Raw genomic sequence first — 19,982 nt, forward strand, 5'->3', positions numbered from 1 at the left:
TGTGAAGAGTTTGGTGCACATTGCAATCTCCCACCCCATTATATCTGATTGTAGCCTGTATTTCACCAGTAGTAACCACTTTGAAGTCCTTATAAGTTCAGTAGTTTTTATCCCCAATATTTGAATTCAGACAAGAAGGCCACTAATGCTAGAGTATCTACCATAAGTCCTGGTTTGAAGTTTACTAAAGGGGCACAGATGGTGAAAGACATAACAGTGATCCAGGTTCAAGGTCAGAAAACAGGGCATGGGTGATAGACTAGTTGCATGCCAGGGTCTGTGCTCTAAAACAAGAGTGTTGATGGTAAAATGACTAACCGTGTTTAAGGTCAGGCCAGAGGGTCAGTAACAGTAGTTTCCTTATCAGAGGCCCCAGTGGAAGGCAGCACCACCAGAGGGGAATTGACAGTGGAAGAAGTAACAGGGACTGCGGTTCAAAGTCAGATAAGAGGAGTGTTGATGGTAGAAGAGTTAACACACAGGGTTCAGTAATAATAGACCAGAAAAACCACTGATGGGGGAATAAAGAGACCCAGATTTAGGGTCAGATAAGAGAAGCTAGGATTTTTTTTAATTAGCTAACAATCATTCTGTTTTGATTATATAGACAGAGTGGTGTTGATGTTAGACTAGTTAGCAAATGCTTGAATTCAGACTAGATAGGCCATAACAGTTAACAGAGGCCTTGGTTTAGGGTCAGTCCAGAGAAACAGAGATGGAGACAACTGAATAAATATCTGGGTTTGAGGTCAGTCAAGAGGGGAATTCTAAAATAGTTCATAGAGCCTGGGGTTTGAATTCAGATTCCAGGAACACTGATGTTGGAAGAAATAACTGTACCAGTTCAATGATAGACTCACAGGGCAGTCATCAGAAGATCAGGTTTGAGGTCAAGTCAGAGGGGAGTTAATGGTGGCACATGTAACAGAAGTTTGAGGATAGGCCTGGTGTGGAGGGATTTAAATGGCTGTGTTGGATAGTTAAGACAGTAGATCATTGAATCTGGAAGAGTAAACATTAGACAGATGGGAGAGCAAGGATAGTAGAAAAGCTTTGATTAGGAAGCAGGATGACATTGAAGATGGGATGACAAGAAAACAGGCCCTGTTTTGAGAACAGACCAAGACTGTTACAGAAGTTAACAGTGGACCGTGTCTGAGGTCAGACTAACAGAGCATTGTGACTTGTGTTAAAGTGGCCTGGGTCCAAAGTCAGATCAGAGAGGTTGAAGGTTGAATAGTTCAAAAGAAGCCCAGGTACAACCAAGGTAGGAGTCTTAGATGAAGAATTAATAAGACATCTGGATTTGATTTGATACCAGAAGGGCCTTTCAGTTAGAATATGAAGGTGTAGGTTCATGTCATGTCAGAGGAGTGGTGATGGTAGAATACTTAACAGAGACTTTGTTAAGGTAGACCAGAAGGGCACTGATGGTGGAACTGTTAATAGAGGAGGTCAAACCAGAGAGGCTGGCATCTTAAAACAGTACAAAATTAGATCAGAGGAATTCATGTTCGAATAGCTAACAGAATTCTCTACTCACAGTCAGACCAGAAGGCTGATGATGGTCGAATAGTTTATAGAGGCCAGGGCAGCAGTAGAATAACTAACAAAAGCTCTGGGTTTTGGTTGAATGTGAAGCCTATCATGTTGGATTAGTTAAGAAATTCTCATGTGGTATCAAAGATGGTCTTGATGCCATGAGAGCCAGCAGAGTCTGAATTTGAGGTCATACCAGAAATGCCTTGATGATTCTAGAGTTCAAAAAGGCCCAGTCAGAGCAGAAAGCAAGGGATGGTGGGATATTAACTAGAGGGCTACATTCAAGTTTGGACCAAAGAACAGTCGGCAGAATTTCATTTCCAAATAAGACCAGAGGGGTACTGATGGTGGCATGGTTGAGTTCCAGATCTGATGTCAAATCAGAGGCACAGTGATGATGGACAAATTAACAGAGGCCCAGGTTTGACTAAGTTTATTTTTTATTATTTGTTCTTTAATTTCTCCTTAGATTGTAAGTCAAGAAAATCATGAAGATCAATTTAAAACAGAATGTCAACTCTGTTACTTCAGAATTTCGCAAGGAGAAAATCCCCCAAGTCATGTATAACAACATCCATGATCAGTCATCTTGAATCCAGATGCAATAAAGAACATGAAAAATGTGAAGAAAGAAAGGTGTTAGCGGAAAATGAGGTTCCCCCAAATGATGTTGAGGTTGACTAATCTTAGTTAAATCTGAGCATCTTTTTGGTGCTCCATACTATGCAGGAAAGAGCTAGCAGCAGGCCTGGAAAAGCCTGCTTCAATGAGGGTGCTTGGCTGGAATCTGGAAACTTCTGGGAAATTTCCACCACTCTTTTAACTGATAAGAGTGACGTGATGTGCCTGAACTGTTCACCCAAGCACTGTGGTTTATGCTAAATAGCTGCATTCTTTCAGGGAGTCTGGAAGTTGGGTATGTGCTAGGCAAGAGGGTACCTATGTGACCAGCCCCCAGTAGAAACCATGGATGCTTCCCTGGTTGATAATGTTTCACATGTGCTGTCATACCTGAGGGAATTAAGGGTGTCCTGTGAGGCTTTGCTGAAAGATACCTTGGGGCTTGTGCCTCGTCTCCTCTGGACTTGACCCCTGTGTGCCATTTCCCTTTGCTGATTGTACGCTGTATCTTTTTGCTGTAAAAATCAAAGCCATGCATACAACCATATGTGAGACTGAGAATCCTTCTAGCAAATGACTGATTCTGTGAACAGTCCAGCTCTCTGGACTATCACCACTATCTCATCACCATTTACCTTAAGGTCTGTCAGATGGAACTACCAGGTACAAATGCTTCTGGCTGCAAGTAACCACACTGTCCGGTAACAGTGGCTTGGATGAACAAGAGGTTACTTTCCTCCATCAACAGGACTGCTGGTATTAGTTCAGCAGCTCAACTATGTTGGGCCAGGCTGGGGTCTCTGTGACTCTGTGGACTGCGTCTGAGGTGGTAGCTACACTTCCCGTTGATGCATCTGGAGCCAGCAGCCTATGAAGCTAGAGGGAAGAGAGCAACTGGAGCAAGAGCCTCCTTGATATTATGGAACTTTGACATTTTCTGGGTGACTCAGGTCATTGATAAGGGATTTGGGTTATCTGTCTCCCTGCCTATACCCCAAAGTTTCTCTCCTCATTCAGTGCTCAGTAGCTCAGTCATGTCCAACTCTTTGTGACTGTAGCCTGCCTGCCAAACTCCATGGAATTTTCCAGGCCAAGAATACACTCAGGGCTCCTCTCAAATACTGAACATTACTCTGTGGTCTCTGAGCTATTCCAGGCCCTGAATTTGGGCCCTGGGTGGGCTTTGGAGGAGGTGGGGGTGGCCTGGGGTTTCTCTGAGGTGGAGAGAGATTCCTCATCCCCCTTCTCCCACAACAGGAACCATCACCTCAGCCTTGGGGTCCATGGTTGCTGTGCACTGCCTTGGCGTTCTCAACACCTCTGCTCCCTACTTGCAGAAAACAACCAATGCACCAACAGGTGTGGGGCTCACAGAGTGGCTGCCCCAAAGGTGGGGGGAGCCTAGGAACCTCAGCCCCTCTGAGGAGCAGGCGGAGTCCTGCAGACTAATAGGATGAAAGCTCCGTGGTAGAAGCCAATATTCCCTCCCTTAGGCCCTCTGCTGCCACCACCCCATCACTGCTTCCCTCAACTAATGCAGGGTCTCCTGATTGGCCCCCTGCTCCTGCTCCCCTGCCTCAGTCTGTTTTCTTCACAGTGCCTAGAGGGATCCTCTCATAATGAAGTCAGATCATTCCTCTACTGTGCTCAAAATCTTCTGGGAACTCACCCCTCACTCAGAAAAAAAAAGTTCAAGTCCTCACAGTGGCTCCTAAAGCCCTCCAGCATTGGACCTGTCCAACCTAATCTCCTACCAAACCTTGATCCAGCTATACTGGCCTCTATGATGGTCCTTCTGGCACACTCCAGCCTTGGTGCATTTGCACTGCCTTTTCTAAACCTATAATATTCTTCTCCCTCACACACAGTGGCTCTCTCACTTCATTCAGGTATTTGTATAAATTTCACACTGTCAGAGACTCCAGGCTTTCCAGGTGACTCAGTGGGTAAAGAATCCACCTGCAATGCAGGAGACGCAGGAGATGAGGGTTCAATCCCTTGGTCGGTAAGATCTCCTGGAGGAAGGCAGTATTCTTGCCTGGAGAATCCCATGGACAGAAAAGCCTGGAGGGCTACAGTCCATAGGGCTGCAAAGAGTTGGACACAACTGAAGCAACTGAGCACACACAGAGACCTCCAGATAGCCAAAGCAATCCTAAGAAAGAAAAATGGAGTTGAATTAGGCTCCTGACTTCAAACTATACTACAAAGCTACAGTAATCAAAACATTATGGTACTGGCGCAAAAAACCAGAAATATAGATAAAAGGAAACGGATAGAAAGTCCAGAAATAAACTTACATGCCTATGGTCAATTAATCCATGTCAAAGGAGGCAAGAATATACAATGGAGGAAAGACAGTCTCTTCAATAAGTGCTGCTGGGAAAACTGGCCAGCTACATGTAAAAGAATGAAATTAGAACATCCTCTGAAACCATATACAAAAATAAATTAAAAATGGATTATAAACCTAAATGGAAGACCAGATACTATAAAACTCTTAAAGGAAAACATTGGCAAAACACTCTTTGACATGAATTGCAGCAATATCTTTTTGGATTCACCTCCTAGAGTAATGAAAATAAACAAATGGGACCTAATTAAACTTAAAGGCTTTTTGCATAGCAAAGGAAATCATAAACAAAACAAAAAAGACAATTTTCTCCCACAGAATGGGAGAAAATATTTGCAAATGATGCAATCAACAGGGATTCATCTCCAAAATATACAAACAGTTCATGTGGCTCAATATAAAAAAAAAAAAACAACCCTTGGGATTTCCCTGGGGGTCCAGTGGTTCCACACTTACCTTGCAGGGAGCATGGGTTCAATCCCTGGTTAGAGAACTAAGATCTAGCCTACTGTGTGGTGCAGCCAAACAAGAAACAAACAGGCGAAAATGAGCAGCTCTGTCAGGGAATGTTTAACAGGAGGATTCCTACGTGCTGTTTCTCATAAATCCTCTGTTCCTTATCAGTTCCTATTCAGGGAACGAGCAGAGCTGCATGCAGCTCTCAGGACTGAGATCATGGGAAACGCTATCTGCTTGGATTCCTTTCAGTAACTCCCTTCAGTGACTCTTCAGCGTCAGTGACCTTGTATGTATTAGACTATCCATATTGTGGCTATTCATAAAATTTCATCCTGTGTAATAGCTGAGTAATCATCTTACTAAAGATATATAAGCCTGCATTTCTGCTAATAAAATACCTTTGCTCCATCAGAGCTTGGTTTCCCGTGTCTTTCTCTCTCTCTCTCTCTCTCTCTCTCTCTCTCTCCCCCTCCCTCCGGCTCTCTCTTTCACTTTCTTATCGTCGACTCCAGACCACCAGGTTCTGGTCCATTAAAGGACCCCAACAAATATCTAAATAGACATTTCCCCAAAAAATATATAGATGGCCAAAAAAGCACAAGAAAAGATGCTGATTATCACTAATTATTAGTGAAATGCAAATCAAAACTACAATGAGATATCACCTCACTGGTCAGAATGGCTATTATCAAAATTCTACAAACAATAAATGGTGGAGAGGATGTGGCAAAAAAGGGAAAGCCCCCTACACTGTTGGTGGGAATGTAATTTGGTACAACCACTATGGAGAACAGTAAGGAGGTTCCTTAAAAAACTAAAAATAGAGCTACCATATGGTCCAGCAATCCCACTCCTGGGCACATGTCCCGAGAAAAACATAATTTGAAGAGATACATGCACAGCAGTGTTCATTGTAGCACTATTTACAATAGCCAAGACATAGAAGCAATATAAATGTCCATCAACAGAGGAATGGATAAAGATGTGATACACAGAGTTTCCCTGGTGGTCCAGTGGTTAACAGTTCACCCTGTAATGCAGAGACACCAGTTCAGTCCCTGCTCGGGGAAGATCCTACATGCCACAGAGCAACTGAGCCCTTATGCCACAACTACCAAGTCTACACTCTAGGGCCCATGAGCTGCAATTACTGAGCTCACATGCTGCAATTACAGAAGCCCAGGTACCTAGAGCCCATGCTCTGCAACAAGACAGAAGCCACCACAATGAGAAGCCTGCACACCACAACAAAGAGTAACCCCCACTCGCTCCAACTAAAGAAAGCCAGCCTGCAGCAATGAAGACCCCCATAGCCAAAAAAGAAAAGAAATCTTTTCAAAAAGATGTGATACACATATACAATGGAATACTACTCAACCATAAAAAAGAATGAAATAATGCCATCTATAGCAACACGGATGGAGCTAGAGATTATCACGCTAAGTGAAGTCAGAGAAAGATAAATATCATACGATATCTCTTATTTGCAGGATCTAAAAAAAAATGAATTTATTTACAAAATAGAAACAGACTCAGGCTTGGAAAACAAACTTATGGTTACCAAAAGAAAAGGTGGGAAGAAGGAATATTAATAAATTAGGAGTTTGGAATTAACATACATATACTACTATACACAAAACAGATAACCAACAAAGACCTCCTGTACAGCACAGGGAACTTTGCTCAACATTCTGTCACAACCTTATGGAAAAAGAATCTGAAAAAGAATAGATACATGTATATATATATAATTGAATCACTCTGCTGTACACCTGAAACTAACACAACATTGTACATCAACTGTACTCCAAAAAAAAAAAAAAATAAATAAAGGTTTCCCTGGTGGCTCAGGGGTCAAGAATCTGCCTGCCAATGCAGGAGACACTGGTTCGATCCCTGGTCCAGGAAGATCCCACATGCCAGAGAGCAACTAAGCCCATGGGCCACAACTATTGATCCAGTGCTCTACAGCCCAGGAGCCACAACTACTGAGCCCACGTACTACAAATACTGAAGCCTGTGCCACAAGAGAAACCACCTCAATGAGAAGTCTGCTCACTGCAACTAGAGAAAAGCCCACACAGCAACGAAGACCCAGCACAGCCAAAAATAAATAAAATTATTTTACAAAATACATAAAAAATAAGTTTTACATGGTCAGGAACATCTGTGATCATGATACCCAAAAGAGCCTAATCCTCCCCACCCTCTTGCAACTCTATCCCCTATCCTTTCTCCTCACAACACTCAACTTTAGCTGACCCATTATATATTTTTGTCTATTATCTACCTGACTCCACTAGAACGTAAGCCTCACAAGGGCAGCGATTTTTGTCAGTTTAGGTCACAGCTGTACCCTCAGTGCCTAGAACAGTTACTGGCATACAGTAGGTGCTTGATAATGTCTGTCCAATGCATCACTGTGTAAAACACGTGAAGTAGTGCCTTTGACATGGGAGATGTTCATAAATGGTTGTCGAACGAATGAATGAATCAATGTACGAAGGCATGAACGAGGAGGTGAACCTCATCCTATCTTGGGTCCTAAAGCTGCCCTATCCCCCATCTCGCCCCCTGCAGAACTGGAAGCCAACCATCGGCACAACCATAGGAACTTTATTTACAAATACAAGACTGGGGCAGGAGGTGGGTGGGAAGGTGAACAGTAGCAAGGCTGGAAGTCTACTTCTGCTCCCGCCTCCAGACGATAACCATGCCACTAGCGTCGCTCGAAGCCAGCAGGCTCTCATCACAGTTAAAGCTGACATCCAGCACGGGTGCACTGTGGCCCTGTAGCTTGTTGACGGCGGCCTTGGCTGCCCGCTCCACGTCAAAGAAATGCACGCACATGTCCTCACTGCCAGTCACTGCCCAGATGAGAGGAGAGACCATCAGAAGGTGTCGCAGGAGGCAGTGGGATGCCCTGTGTGTGGAGTCTCTGAGGCGTCTGAGGTGTTGACGGATTTATGTCCAAGGTGTGAGGTCCGCAGGCTGGGGGCCCTGGGGTGTACCAGCCCTAGATGGGAGGTCACCTAACTGTGTTGGTTCTGTGTCCAGAGTGTGAGGTCTCTGCGTTCTTTGTTGGTGGGGATGAGGAGGGGTCTGTGTCTCAGGCTATGAGGTTTCTGGGCTGTTTGGGGGTCTGTGTTCAAAGTGTGAGGTTGCCGGGAGTTTTTGAAGCCCAGGAAGTCAGGGAATTAGGGTATCCTGATATTTGAGCCAGAACAGCACCACCCCTGGTCCCCGCTCCTCCCTGGCCACCCCAACACCCCAACCCCATGGGACTCACCCACACAGGCCCCCTGGCGGAAGGACATGAGAGGGCAGAAGATGCTGCGCACAGGGTGTGAGCTCTGCTCAATGGGGAAGCTTCTCTTCAGCTGCAGGGTCCCCTCATTGTCCACCACCCTGAGAGGAGGAGAAGAGTGGGTTGGGGGGCAGCATCAGCCCCGGGGGAGACAAATGATGGGCTAGCCTGTGTCCCCATCCCCACACCCAAGGTCCTTTCAAGGTTCATGAAATCCAGTTTTGAGACCACTGCATAAACATATAAAGCATAGGCTAGAGTGCAATAGTGGCTGTTTGGAAGCTGTATCTGTTGATATATGTGGGGAACCTCTGCTGTTTAATTCACTAGTTCCTTTCTCTAAGGATCCCTAAGATATCCTGGAATTAGGACATGCACAAAGAGGAAATGGCTGACCAAACTATAGGACCCCTGCACTGTGGAACACTGCATGGCCATTCAAAGGAATGAACACGAGCTACTCCAGGAAGTCTGGGGCATTTCCATGGCAGTTTGGTAAGGAAAGCTTCTGGATGCAGCCCAGGCTGAGAATTGCATTTAGGTGACATAATTGTGTGGAGATAGTAAAACTCCCTGCTTCAAAAAGAAAAAAAAAAAAAAAAAAAGGAAGGAAAGAAAGCAGGCCACAGCTCTAAAGGCATGCTAAGTCACTTCAGTCGTGTCCAACTCTTTGCGACCCCATGAACGGTAGCCTGCCAGGCTCCTCTGTCTGTAGGATTCTCCAGGAAGGAATACTGGAGTGGGTTGCCAGGCCCTCCTCCAGGGGGGTCTTCCCAACTCAGGGATCGAACCAATGTTTCTTACATCTCCTGTACTAGCAGGTGGGTTCTTTACCACTAGCGTCACCTGGGAAGCTCTGCTGCTGCTGCTGCTGCTGCTGCTAAGTCACTTCAGTCGTGTCCGACTCTGTGCGACCCCATAGACGGCAGCCCACTAGGCTCTGCCGTCCCTCGGATTCTCCAGGCAAGAATACTGGAGTGGGTTGCCAGGCCCTCCTCCAGAGGGGGTCTTCTCAACCCAGGGATCGAACCAATGTTTCTTACATCTCCTGTACTAGCAGGTGGGTTCTTTACCACTAGCGTCACCTGGGAAGCTCTAAGGGGGCTCTAAAACATTTTACAGCTCAGTTTGCTCATCTATAAAATAGACGTGAAAATAGCACCCACCACATAGGATTTTTGCGAGGATTAAATGAGGTGATATGTATAAGGTGCTTTGAACACAGCCTAGCCCCACTAATTGCTATGAACATGGTAACTACTGCTATTACTATTACTTCTCCTTTTGCATTACTGCTCCTATTGACGTTGCTGTTATCATATTAGGAGACCAGACCTCCACCCTCTAGGAAGTTAATCTCCACCCTCCACGGCTCAGTCTGCTGGGAACAGAAGGCTCTCATGCCAGTCTAATAGAGGGAACAGGCTCCCCACCTCTAGGTGGCACAGAAAGGAGACTCACCTGTAGAGGAGCAGCTTGTTGAGGCAAGCGTTGATGAGTAGTGAGGGGTCCCGGGCCTCACGGCTGACCCAGGAGCGGGCAGAGATGCTGGTCACAGGGCTGCCCTCATGTACCACCAGTCGCTTGGCTTTGGTCAGCTTCCCTGTGGCAGCAGAGAGAGAGGAGGCAGAGGTGAGGGCTAGGGCTGTGCACGGGGAGGGTGGGAGTACAAGCACCTGGATGCAGGCCAGGGGCCTGCCTGTGCGTGCTAAGTTGCTTCAGCTGTGTCCAACTCTTTGCGACCCTATGGGCTGATCCTGCCAGGCTCCTCTGTCCATGGGATTCTCCAAGCAAGAATACTAGAGTGGGTTGCCATGCCCTCCTCCAGGGGATTTTCCCAACCCAAGTATGGAACCTGCGTCTCCTGCAGCTCCTGCACTGCAGGCGGATTCTTTTCCACTGAGCCACCAGGAAAAGCCCGGGTGCCTGCCTACCTGTGGCCATGTCAAAGAGGAAGGAGAAACACTGCCGCGGTCATCACCCGCCCAGAGCAGCCGGCCAGGGGCATCAAAGGACAGAGCAAGGACGCGGCCCGTCAGCTTGCTGGAACCACCCTTCACTTTCTTGCCCGTGGAGATGTTCATGACGTGCACATTGTGCTTGGCATTCCCCACCTGTGGGTAAGACCCATGCACCATCACCCTGCTCCCAGCTAGTCCTTCCTTGAGGCTGCAGTTGATGGGATTGGCTGATCCCTGTGCCCTCTTATTATAGGAGGGTGGGTCGGTAGGCTGCAAGGTGACCCAGGCTGGTAATCCTCCCCAGCTGGTCCCTCTTGCAATTTGACCAGAACAGACAGCTGCTCCCAGAACTAAAGGGAACTGCCTGGTCCTTCTTGGAGTCTTCGACTATTCTAGGATGGCAGCTGCTGCTGCAGCTGAAAGGATCCCAGAGCACAGGCTCATGGGGCCAACTCCCCCTACTCCCTGCTCAGGGCTGGGCCAGACTTTTCATTTCCTTCCCCTGCCCTCTGACTCTCCATCCAGGTCAGACCACCAAAAAGCTGCCACTGAGACAAGGTTTCCAACCAGTAACCCTGCTCCCCAGCCAGCAACCCCCGCAGTTGGCAAATGGCAGGACTACTGCTGATGGGGCCATGACCCTAGCCACAGACTGCCCCATCCCCACAGTGAGCCCACCCCAGTCCAAGAACTGAGACCACAGTCCTGCCTTGTTTCCCTCTGAATCTGGCCAAAGGAGGGTGGAGGTGATGGACTAGAGGGACTCCTTATCCCCATTCCCTGAGATACGCCCTCCCGGCTTGGCATCCCTCCCTTGGTGAGGGGGCGCCCTGGAGCCTGACCACAGTAAGGTTGTTGTTGACCGGCTGGAAGGTGCAGCAGAGCAGTTCGGCGCCGTCAGGGTCAGGGATCTCCCGGATGCAGCGGCCATCCTCAGAGGCCCAGATGCGCATGGTGGCATCAAGGGAGGTGGACACAAGGATGTCATTGGAGAGAGACCAGGCAAAGTCGGAGACCCCGCGCGTGTGGCCCCGCAGCACTCGGAGCACAGTGGGCGGGGCAGGTACCAGCTGGCACAGTGAGATGCTGCCATCAAGTGAGCAACAGGCCAGGCGATGCCGGTCATCATTGGCGAAGCGCACCCTGGGGACTGCAAGGCCAAGGAACCATTTGGGAGAGTCAGCATGCTCACCGAGTGCTTTCATTTATGGAAGCTTCTGACCTCTGAGCTGGGGGCCAGGAACCACTGCACCAGGCACAGTGGCCTCAGAAAAGGGCTTTCCTTGGCTGAGAAAGAGAGTTGGAACCTGGAAGGCCCTCTGCCAAAAACTCCCTAAATCTTGGCAGGTACCTTATGGACTGTAAATGACTTCTGTAGTGTGAAATGGCTTCCACATCTCAGTTAGCACTTTCTAATTACCAAGGTCTTGGCAGTTTGCAAAACCCACTCTGCCCTTTGCAAGAGGATTTCTCTGCAGCAGAGACTTTAAGCTCCTTCAAGTGACTCACAACCCCAGAAGCCAAGTGCTCTTTTAAGCTGTTCAGTCCTTTTATGGTAGATAAAGTAACCAAGGCTTTGCAGATCACTTTGCTTTTAGGTTTGCGAAAAATTTGATGTATGGGAACTGCCCCACCAGAGATGGGCCCAAGACTCTGCATTCCAGAAAAGGAGGCACTGGGTTGCTGTCAGTTTGGGCAAATGCATGGTGATGGGACCCGCCATCCACTGGCTCACCTGCCTCATCCACGTGCTGGTCGAAAACATGGTACATGCCCGCAAAGGCATAGTTCTCGCTCAGCGATGTGTCCCCAGCCATGGCTCGACTTGCTTCTGCCGCTGAGGTGGGCACCACGCTGCCTGGGGGCCTAGGCCCCAATAGGAGTGAGGGGTAAGAGAAGGGAGGTACTAGCGGGTGGCCTTTCGTTGTCCCGGGGCCCCTCCCCTCCTCACAAACCTCTTCTTTCAGGTGCCCCTGGTGCATACCTGTCCTCGTAGACAGCACGGTTCATCTGTGCTTGCAGTTGGTAGGAGCCTCGGCTGACGGAGCGGCGGTGCCCACGGGCCCCCAAGGCCCGAGGATCATCTTCAAAGTCCTGGCAACAGAGGGTCAGAGTGGACAGACCTTGCAAACAGCCCTCAAGAACCTATAAGGTCTAGAGTCTTCAAAATATATCCAGAACCATGGGAACTTCCTGGGGGTTCAGTGGTTAAGACCACACTTCCACTGTGAGGGCATGGGTTCAATACCTGGTTGGAGAACTAAGACCCCATATGCCAGAACCAGATTCCTTCTCACCCCTTCCACAGCCACCACTGCTGGCACTACTGTGGTGGCCTCTGTATTAGTTCCCTTGCTCTTGCCCGGCTCAGAAGATATTCAACAAATGTTCTTTGAACAAAGAATGAACACTTTTCCACCAGAAAACCACTTGATTTAGTCTCTTGCCTCATTCAAGTCTCAGCTCAATTGTCACCTCAGAAAGGCCTTCCCTGATCATCTCCATTAGAAACAGCTTTTTTCTGTCCCCCACACCAGTCCCGTTTCATTCCCCAAGTCCGCTTTATTTTCCCATGTTAGCACTCCTCACTACAAGCCATGGTAGTTATTCATTTATCTGGTTTGCTACGTTTATTGACCTATTTATTTCATTTATTGCCTGTTAATCAACCTATTTACCTTATTTGTATTTGTTGATTTATATCATACATTATCTCTTTTTGCCTTCTGCTCATCCTAAGAGCCTAAAACAGTGCCTGGCACATAGCAGGTGCTTGACAAGTCTGTTGAATGAATAAATATGGAGGCAGGTAGTAAACACAGCAGGTGCATGGGGAGGAGCTCACCTCCATGCGGTCAAGGGTAGTGCGGCTGCTGCGGACGATGCTGTTGCTATAGGCACGAGCACTGCCTGGCTCAGAGAGGGGCCCGTAACGCTGGCCCAGCAGCTGCCCACGCAGCCTCAGGTACTGCCGACGCAACGCTGGAGGGTGCCCAGCTTTGGCATTCTCTCGCAGTAGCTGGCTGCGCCGTCGGATATATTGCGTCCGAAACTGTGGAAACGTTGGTGTGCGGTACGCGTTGTACCTGCGATGGCAGGAGGCAAGGCGGGCAGCAGGCACAGGACAGAGGGAGTCAATCAACTCAAGGGATAGGGAAGGAGAATGAGGTGTGTGTAAGGATGGCAAGTGGTCAGAAGTGGTGATGGGGGTCTCTCTCGTGCTGTAATGAGGGTGAGTCCACAAAAGTAATGGGCATGGCAAGAAGGTCCGTGTGGGTACAATGGAGGCAGTCTGCAATTTTGCTGGAAGTGGTATGGGGTGACTGAGTCAATGTAGACAATGGTAGGGGCCAATCTGACATGGTGTGGGAGTTAGTGTGGGGAATGGTGGGGGTCAGTATGGGATGGCGACTGGGTGAGGCTGGGGAAATGATGGTGGTAAAAGAAGTCTGGAGGCAAAAGTGGGAACAGGATGTCACTAGCCTGGGCTCTAGCACCCCCTCCCAAGGTTCTAATACCAGACGCTTTGCGCATGCCCACATGTGACTGCATTCTCCTAGCATGCTCTTTAACGACCCTCTCTGGCCAGTCATTCTCTCAAGCCCCGCACGCTACTACTGCACATGCTCACCTCCGGCAAGCCCACTCAGCCGCAAAAGGCAAGTCCTCTGCCCAGCCTCATTTATTGCCACTGCGCATGCACCACAATAACTTCCGCTCCCACGAACTCCGACCCCACCCCTCACCTCGCGTCTACTGCTAAGACCTGCTGCCACACCGCGGCCATTCCCTGGCCTCCTCTTCCGGCGTGTCCGCCCGCGGGAGCCTGCAGGACAAGGGCCTGGAATGTCAGCGTCTCAAGTGAAGAGATCTAGTTCTGCCCCTTCTGCCAGGCGATCGTTGCCATAGACACAAAGTCCCTCCAGTCCACGATGTCGCGAAATCCCACCCGGCTGTTAGCATGGTCACCACCCCAGTCCTGCCCTTCCCAGGCAGCGCCCGGGTGACTCATAGCGGCGATTCAGATCTGACCCCGCCCTTCCCGATCACCATAGCAACGCCCCTCCCCCACCTAGTACTCCTTGTCGGCACTCCCCAACCATCTTGCCCCCTCCCACCCCACGCATTCCCTTCCCGGGTCCAAGAGCAGGACCCGGGATCAGGGACCACCTCCGGGGCTGCCTCCCGCTCTTGAGGCTCCCGGGGCGGCCCTGAAACCAGTGTCACCCTTCTCTCCTCTCTCTCTCTCTCTCACAGGCTCCAGTAAGATGGCTGCCTGCTGCCAGGAAGAGCCGCCGAGCGCGGAGCAAGTCGATAGGAATCCTCCCCAGGGCGTGGGAGAAACCACGCAGGCGCATTAAGGAAGAGGCACTTTTGGCACAAGGATGGAGGCTCCGCCCTTTTAAGGTCTATTCACCCCCAGTCCCTAATGGCATTTAGGTACACAAGAACAACGTCCAGGGAGGACCGGGACGGGGCAAGTATGCGAATTACCCACTAAAAATCAGAAATATTACTTTTAAAAAAGACTTTATTTTGAAAAGAGCGACATAAGCTGCTTTTCAGCAGTACAAGCTTCACCAAGCAAGATTAGAAGTGCAGAATATAAAATAGTCACACATGCAGAGGCCCCTAGAAAGTTCTCCAATTCTTAGGTGACTGATGGGCCTTCAGACATGCCCAGAGTAAGAAGAGTACTTTCTGTGTGTCTGTGATGGAGTGGCGGGGTGGGCTTAGATACTCCCAGGAAGCTTGGTCTGGGTGTCTCTAGAGATAGGAGACATAATTATGTACTACAGGCTTTGGGGTTTGGATCCCAGGAGGCCACCTGAATCATCCTTATTTCAACTGCAACAGGAAGTTGCATCTGTATTCATCTTAACGTGATCAGGTTGTACAGTGTATGGAGTTGGACTACAATGTTTAGTAGCTTCCTGTTGTTGTTCAGTTGCTCAGTCGTGTCCAACTCTTTGAGACTCTATGGACTGCAGCACTTCAGGCTTCCCTGTCCTTTGCTATCTCCTAAAGCTTGCTCAGGCTCATGTCCATCGAGTCAGTGATGCCATCCAACCATCTTGTCCTCTGTCGTCTGCTTCTCCTCCTGCCTCCAATCTTTCCCAGCATCAGCCTCTTTTCTAATGAGTTGGCTCATCACACCAGGTGGCCAAAGTATTGGAGCTTCAGCTTCAGCATCAGTCCTTCCAATGAATATTCAGGGTTGATTTCCTTTAGGGTTGACTGGTTTGATCTCCTTGCAGTCCAAGGGACTCTCAAGAGTCTTCTGCAACACCACAGTTCAAAAGCATCAATTCTTTGGCGCTTCTTTATGGTCCAACTCTCACATCCACACATGACTACTGGAAAAACCATAGCTTTGACTAGATGGACCTTTGCATACTTTTTGTATGCAAAGTAATGTTTCTGCTATTTAATATGCTGTCTAGGTTTGTCATAGCTTTTCTTCCAAGGAGCAAGCCTATGTAAGGGCTTAACAGATCTTAACTGATACAGTTCTCAAAAATGTTGTTCAGATTATTGTTTGTTATTAAAGTAGTGTTATTTTCACACTATTTATATAATACAATAATCTGAACAGTATTTTTTAAAGCAACCTTAAATGCGGCTGCTGCTGCTGCTAAGTCACTGGCAGCCTACCAGGCTCCTCCGTCCATGGGATTTTCCAGGCAAGAGTACTGGAGTGGGTTGCCAGTGCCTTCTCCAAACGTTAAATGAGACAGAGCCAAAAACGTATTGCCCTTTGTGTTCTAACAACCTCCCTTGTCCATGTAACTAAGCTATGTGTGGTCTTTTCAGGATGTTGAACACCATTTTGTTTCATGATTGCTAAAGAATAAACTATTTTGCTGCACAAACGTGTAACCACTAACATTTATTGGACAACATGCTAGATACTGTTTAAGATGATTTATATGTATTAATCCACTTAATCCTAATAACTGAATGTTTTGGGTCCCTTTACTATCCCTATTTTACAGCCAAGGAAACCCAAAGCCCAAGGGTGACATTTTGTTGCACCAGACCACTATTTGTGGCCAGCATTGGGTTTACAGTTGGCCCTTGAACAAAACAGGTTTGAACTGTGTGGGCCCCCTTATATGTAGATTTTTTTTTCAAGAAATATTACAGTATTACGTCATTTGTGCTTGGTTGAATCAATAGATGCATAACTGTGGATACAGAGGACCAATTATGGGACTTGAGCATCTGTGGATTTTATTATCCATGGCAGGTCCTGGAACCCATCCCCCACAGACACCCCTGATGAACAACTGTAATTGCCAGTTCTTTTTTTTTTTTTTTTTTTTGCCATAATGAATGATACAACCAATACCTTTCCTGTTCTCCTTGACCCTCCCTAGACAGCACTCCACACCTTCATCCCACCATTCAGCTTCCATAGAAACACTGTGGGAAGAAATCACAGGAGAGTCAGGGATAGCAAGGAGATCTACTGTCTTCCTGCCAGAATTGTTTTGTTCTTGTTGTTTTTACAATTCATGTTAAAATTTCAAAAATTATTTTAGAACTTCATTCGTGATACTAGATAAAACCACCTAATGACAGGGTTGTTATAAATTAGCTATTTATGTGTAAAACATGTTTATAAGGACACCTGTTGTGAGAACATTTGCTGTCATTCCAGGAAGTAGTACAGTACTTTTCAGAAGGCACTACAACCTGGCCACTGCCACAGTCTCTGACAACTATGTGGTCTTGGGCTTAACCTCTTTGTGACTCAGTCTCCTTATCTGAAAATAAAAACTGCCTCATAGAGTTAGTGAGAGGACTAAATGAGTTAATATTTGTAAAGCTTAGATAAGCATCTGGAATAGAGAATATATCCACTAAATGTTGACTACTGTTAGTTGTTTAACTTTTCCCAATAAACAGATCCATCTGCCAGAGGTAAATCTGATGCAAAAATAATAAGAATTAGAATGACCATGATTACCTCTTGCATTTATCTGCTCTTCATTTTTTCAATTTTTGTTTTTAAACATTTACACACTAATACTAGATAAAAAGGGGCTTCACTGGTGGCTCAGCAGTAAAGAATCTGGCTGCGACACAGGAGGAGTGAGTTCAATCCCTGAGTGGGGACGATCCCCTGGAGGAGGGCATGGCAACCCACTCCAGTATTCTTGCCTGGAAAATTGCATGGACAGAGGAGCCTGGTGGGCTACAATCCATAGGGTTGCAGAGTCAGACACGACTGAAGTGACTGGGCATGCATGCACTAGATTAAAAATTGGTTTTGAGAGGCTTCCCTGGTGGTATAGTGGATAAGAATCTACCTGTCAATGCAGGGGACATGGATTTGATCCCTGGTCTGGGAAGATTCCATGTGCTGCGGAGCAAATAAGCCCATGTGCCACAATTGCTGAGCCCACATGCCCTAGAGCCTGAGCTCCACAAGAGAAGCCACCACAGTCAGAAGCCCACACACTGCAAATAGTAGCCCCCACTTGCCGCAACTAGAGAAAGCCTGTTCAGCAACGAAGACCCAACACAGCCATAAATAAATAAATTTTTAAAATGGGTTTTGAACAACAAGCTGGTGATAGAAGGCACTTTCAGTTTGTTGGGAGCTTGGAGAGAAAGGGGCAGAATTTATGTACATGAATGGCAGGCAGGTCAGTGGGTAAGGAAAGAATGATCTAGGGCTGGGGGTATCAAGTCACCAGGAGCAGCTCCTGGAGGTTGTGAGTGACCTTGGTTACAATCATGGCATTTAAAAAAGCTCAAGTCCAGGGTGGACCACAAGTCCCACCCACTCTAACAGAATCTGGGGCTATTTCAGTGTCAGAGTGACAGTTGAGGGTCCTAGCTGAAAGAATAAACAAAAACAGTTGGACAGAAAAGACAGGTAAGCCAGACCATTTGAAGGTAATACCACATCACAATAGTAACTTAAGTAATGGCAGAAACAAGCAGGGGCCATGTCTTTTTTGGACTCCTTTCTTCATGTGCCTCCTGCCTATTTGGCCCCCAGAGTTTATAACTGCAAAGACGAGCACTGGACCACACTGGTTGTGCCGGCTTCTCATTACACAGGCTGAGATGAAACCTGAAGTTGGGCCTCATCCTCAGGAACTAACAGAAGCATGATTTGAGGGAAAGCCTAGATGGCTGGGGGGTGACAAGAGTGTGCTGAGAATCAAAGCCAGAGAATGAAATAGGAAGACCATGGAGATGACGTGTAACATGTAGACCCCAAGTTCTTATTCTCTTATCTCATCCCTGAGGTTTCTTCCTAAATTGGACAAGTAGGGGTTGGGACACAAGATCATAATTTAAATTTGACCATTTCCTGATGGGAAAATATTTGCCTCTGAAGCCAAAGTTCTCACAATCGCCAAAGTCTTAATGGTGATAACTCCCCAATGCCTGAGTCAGAAACCAGATTCCTATACTTGGGAAAAGTCTCACAGACCACTTGAGCAGCCTCCAGCAAGTTGCAATAGCCAGCTTTCCAACAAATAATTATCAAGCCCCTACTAGGTGCCAGCCACTGGAAAAATAGCAGTAACTCAGATAACTGGGCTCTACTCTCGTGGAGCTGCCATTCTAGCTAGAAAGATAAGTGATAAATAAGATCATTTTTCAAACTGTTTTTTACTATCATTAAAATAGTAGTTTGGTTAGTGCTTCCCTGGTGGCTCAGACAGTAAAGTGTCTGTCTAAAATGCTGGAGACCTGGGTTCAATCCCTGGGTCAGGAAGATCTCCTGGAGAAGGAAATGGCAACCCACTCCAGTATACTTGCCTGGAGAATCCCATGGACAGAGGAGCCTGGTAGGCTACAGTCCATGGGGTCGCAAAGAGTCAGACACAACTGAGCAACTTCACTTTTCACTTTTGGTTAGCATTGCTGAGCGGTGGGGGAAGGAGGAAGGAGTGAGAAATAAATTTAAGCTGGTCACAACACTGTAAATCAACTACACTTCAATAAAATTTTAAAAATAAAATGACCAAAAAAGTTAAGCTGAAACCTGAATGAAAAAGCAGCCAGATACATGAAGCTCTAGACAACAAATGTGTGGATAAAGCCAGTGAGGCCAGACAGTGACTGATTTAGAGGAGAAATCACTTTACGGGGCTAGAACTGGAGTCACTCTGCTCTTAAGATCTCAATTCCCTTTACCCAGTGGTGATTCAGGGCCAGACTGGAGCCTGAGCAAGCCTGGACCCTGGATTTGGTACCTCAATCTCAGGTGATAGAGCTACATGGGCACAGCCATTGATTTGTCCCACTTTTTTTCTGTTAATACACTGACCTACATCTGGTTGCTTTTCAAATATTAAGCTATTCTTGCTTGGTTTTGGTGACAGCCTGCATTTACCAAGCTCTTACAACATCCATCTTACAGAACCGTCACAACAGCCCTAATGAGGTGCAACATTTGGCCCCCCTTTGAAGATGAGGAAAGTGAACCCTTGGATGGGTTTACTGCCCATGGCCACAGATGTAGAAAACATTAGAGCTAGCATTTGGAAGCAGGCAGGAAGTAGAACTGGACTAAGTTTCTTATCCAGGATACCAGAAAGCACTACCCCCCTGGTAACCAGCCAGCAGAGTTGACAACAGCATCCCATCCCTCTCTACTTCTCTGTATGTCCCCCTACCCCCACCCCCATATCGAGTCCCAAATCAGTTTCTACTCCTGTCTCTCTTCTGATCTTCTGCACTGGTAGGTCAGCCATGAAATCTACAACAG

At 47.3% G+C, this 19,982-nt stretch overlaps 1 protein-coding gene and 1 long non-coding RNA gene across 2 annotated transcripts; both read right to left on the reverse strand.

The window, feature by feature from the left end:
* Nucleotides 1-1,959: 1,959 nt before the first annotated feature.
* Nucleotides 1,960-4,150, reverse strand: LOC113887830. Its single transcript, XR_003509843.1, has 2 exons — nucleotides 2,799-4,150; nucleotides 1,960-2,678 (listed from the first exon to the last, which is right to left on the reverse strand). It is a non-coding gene; the product is annotated as an uncharacterized LOC113887830 (long non-coding RNA).
* A 3,420-nt stretch (nucleotides 4,151-7,570) lies between these two features.
* On the reverse strand, nucleotides 7,571-14,616 carry WDR13 (WD repeat domain 13). The gene is given in 11 exon segments (XM_027533800.1): nucleotides 7,571-7,842; nucleotides 8,265-8,383; nucleotides 9,744-9,885; nucleotides 10,217-10,246; nucleotides 10,249-10,396; nucleotides 11,086-11,393; nucleotides 11,979-12,109; nucleotides 12,228-12,337; nucleotides 13,089-13,295; nucleotides 13,990-14,069; nucleotides 14,499-14,616. Coding segments are annotated over 11 exon segments (1,563 nt in total). The 5' UTR covers nucleotides 14,602-14,616; the 3' UTR covers nucleotides 7,571-7,657.
* Between the last annotated feature and the right edge of the window lie 5,366 nt (nucleotides 14,617-19,982).

The sequence above is a fragment of the Bos indicus x Bos taurus genome, chromosome X (genome assembly GCF_003369695.1).
Source record: "Bos indicus x Bos taurus breed Angus x Brahman F1 hybrid chromosome X, Bos_hybrid_MaternalHap_v2.0, whole genome shotgun sequence".
Classification (NCBI taxonomy): Eukaryota; Metazoa; Chordata; class Mammalia; order Artiodactyla; family Bovidae; genus Bos; species Bos indicus x Bos taurus.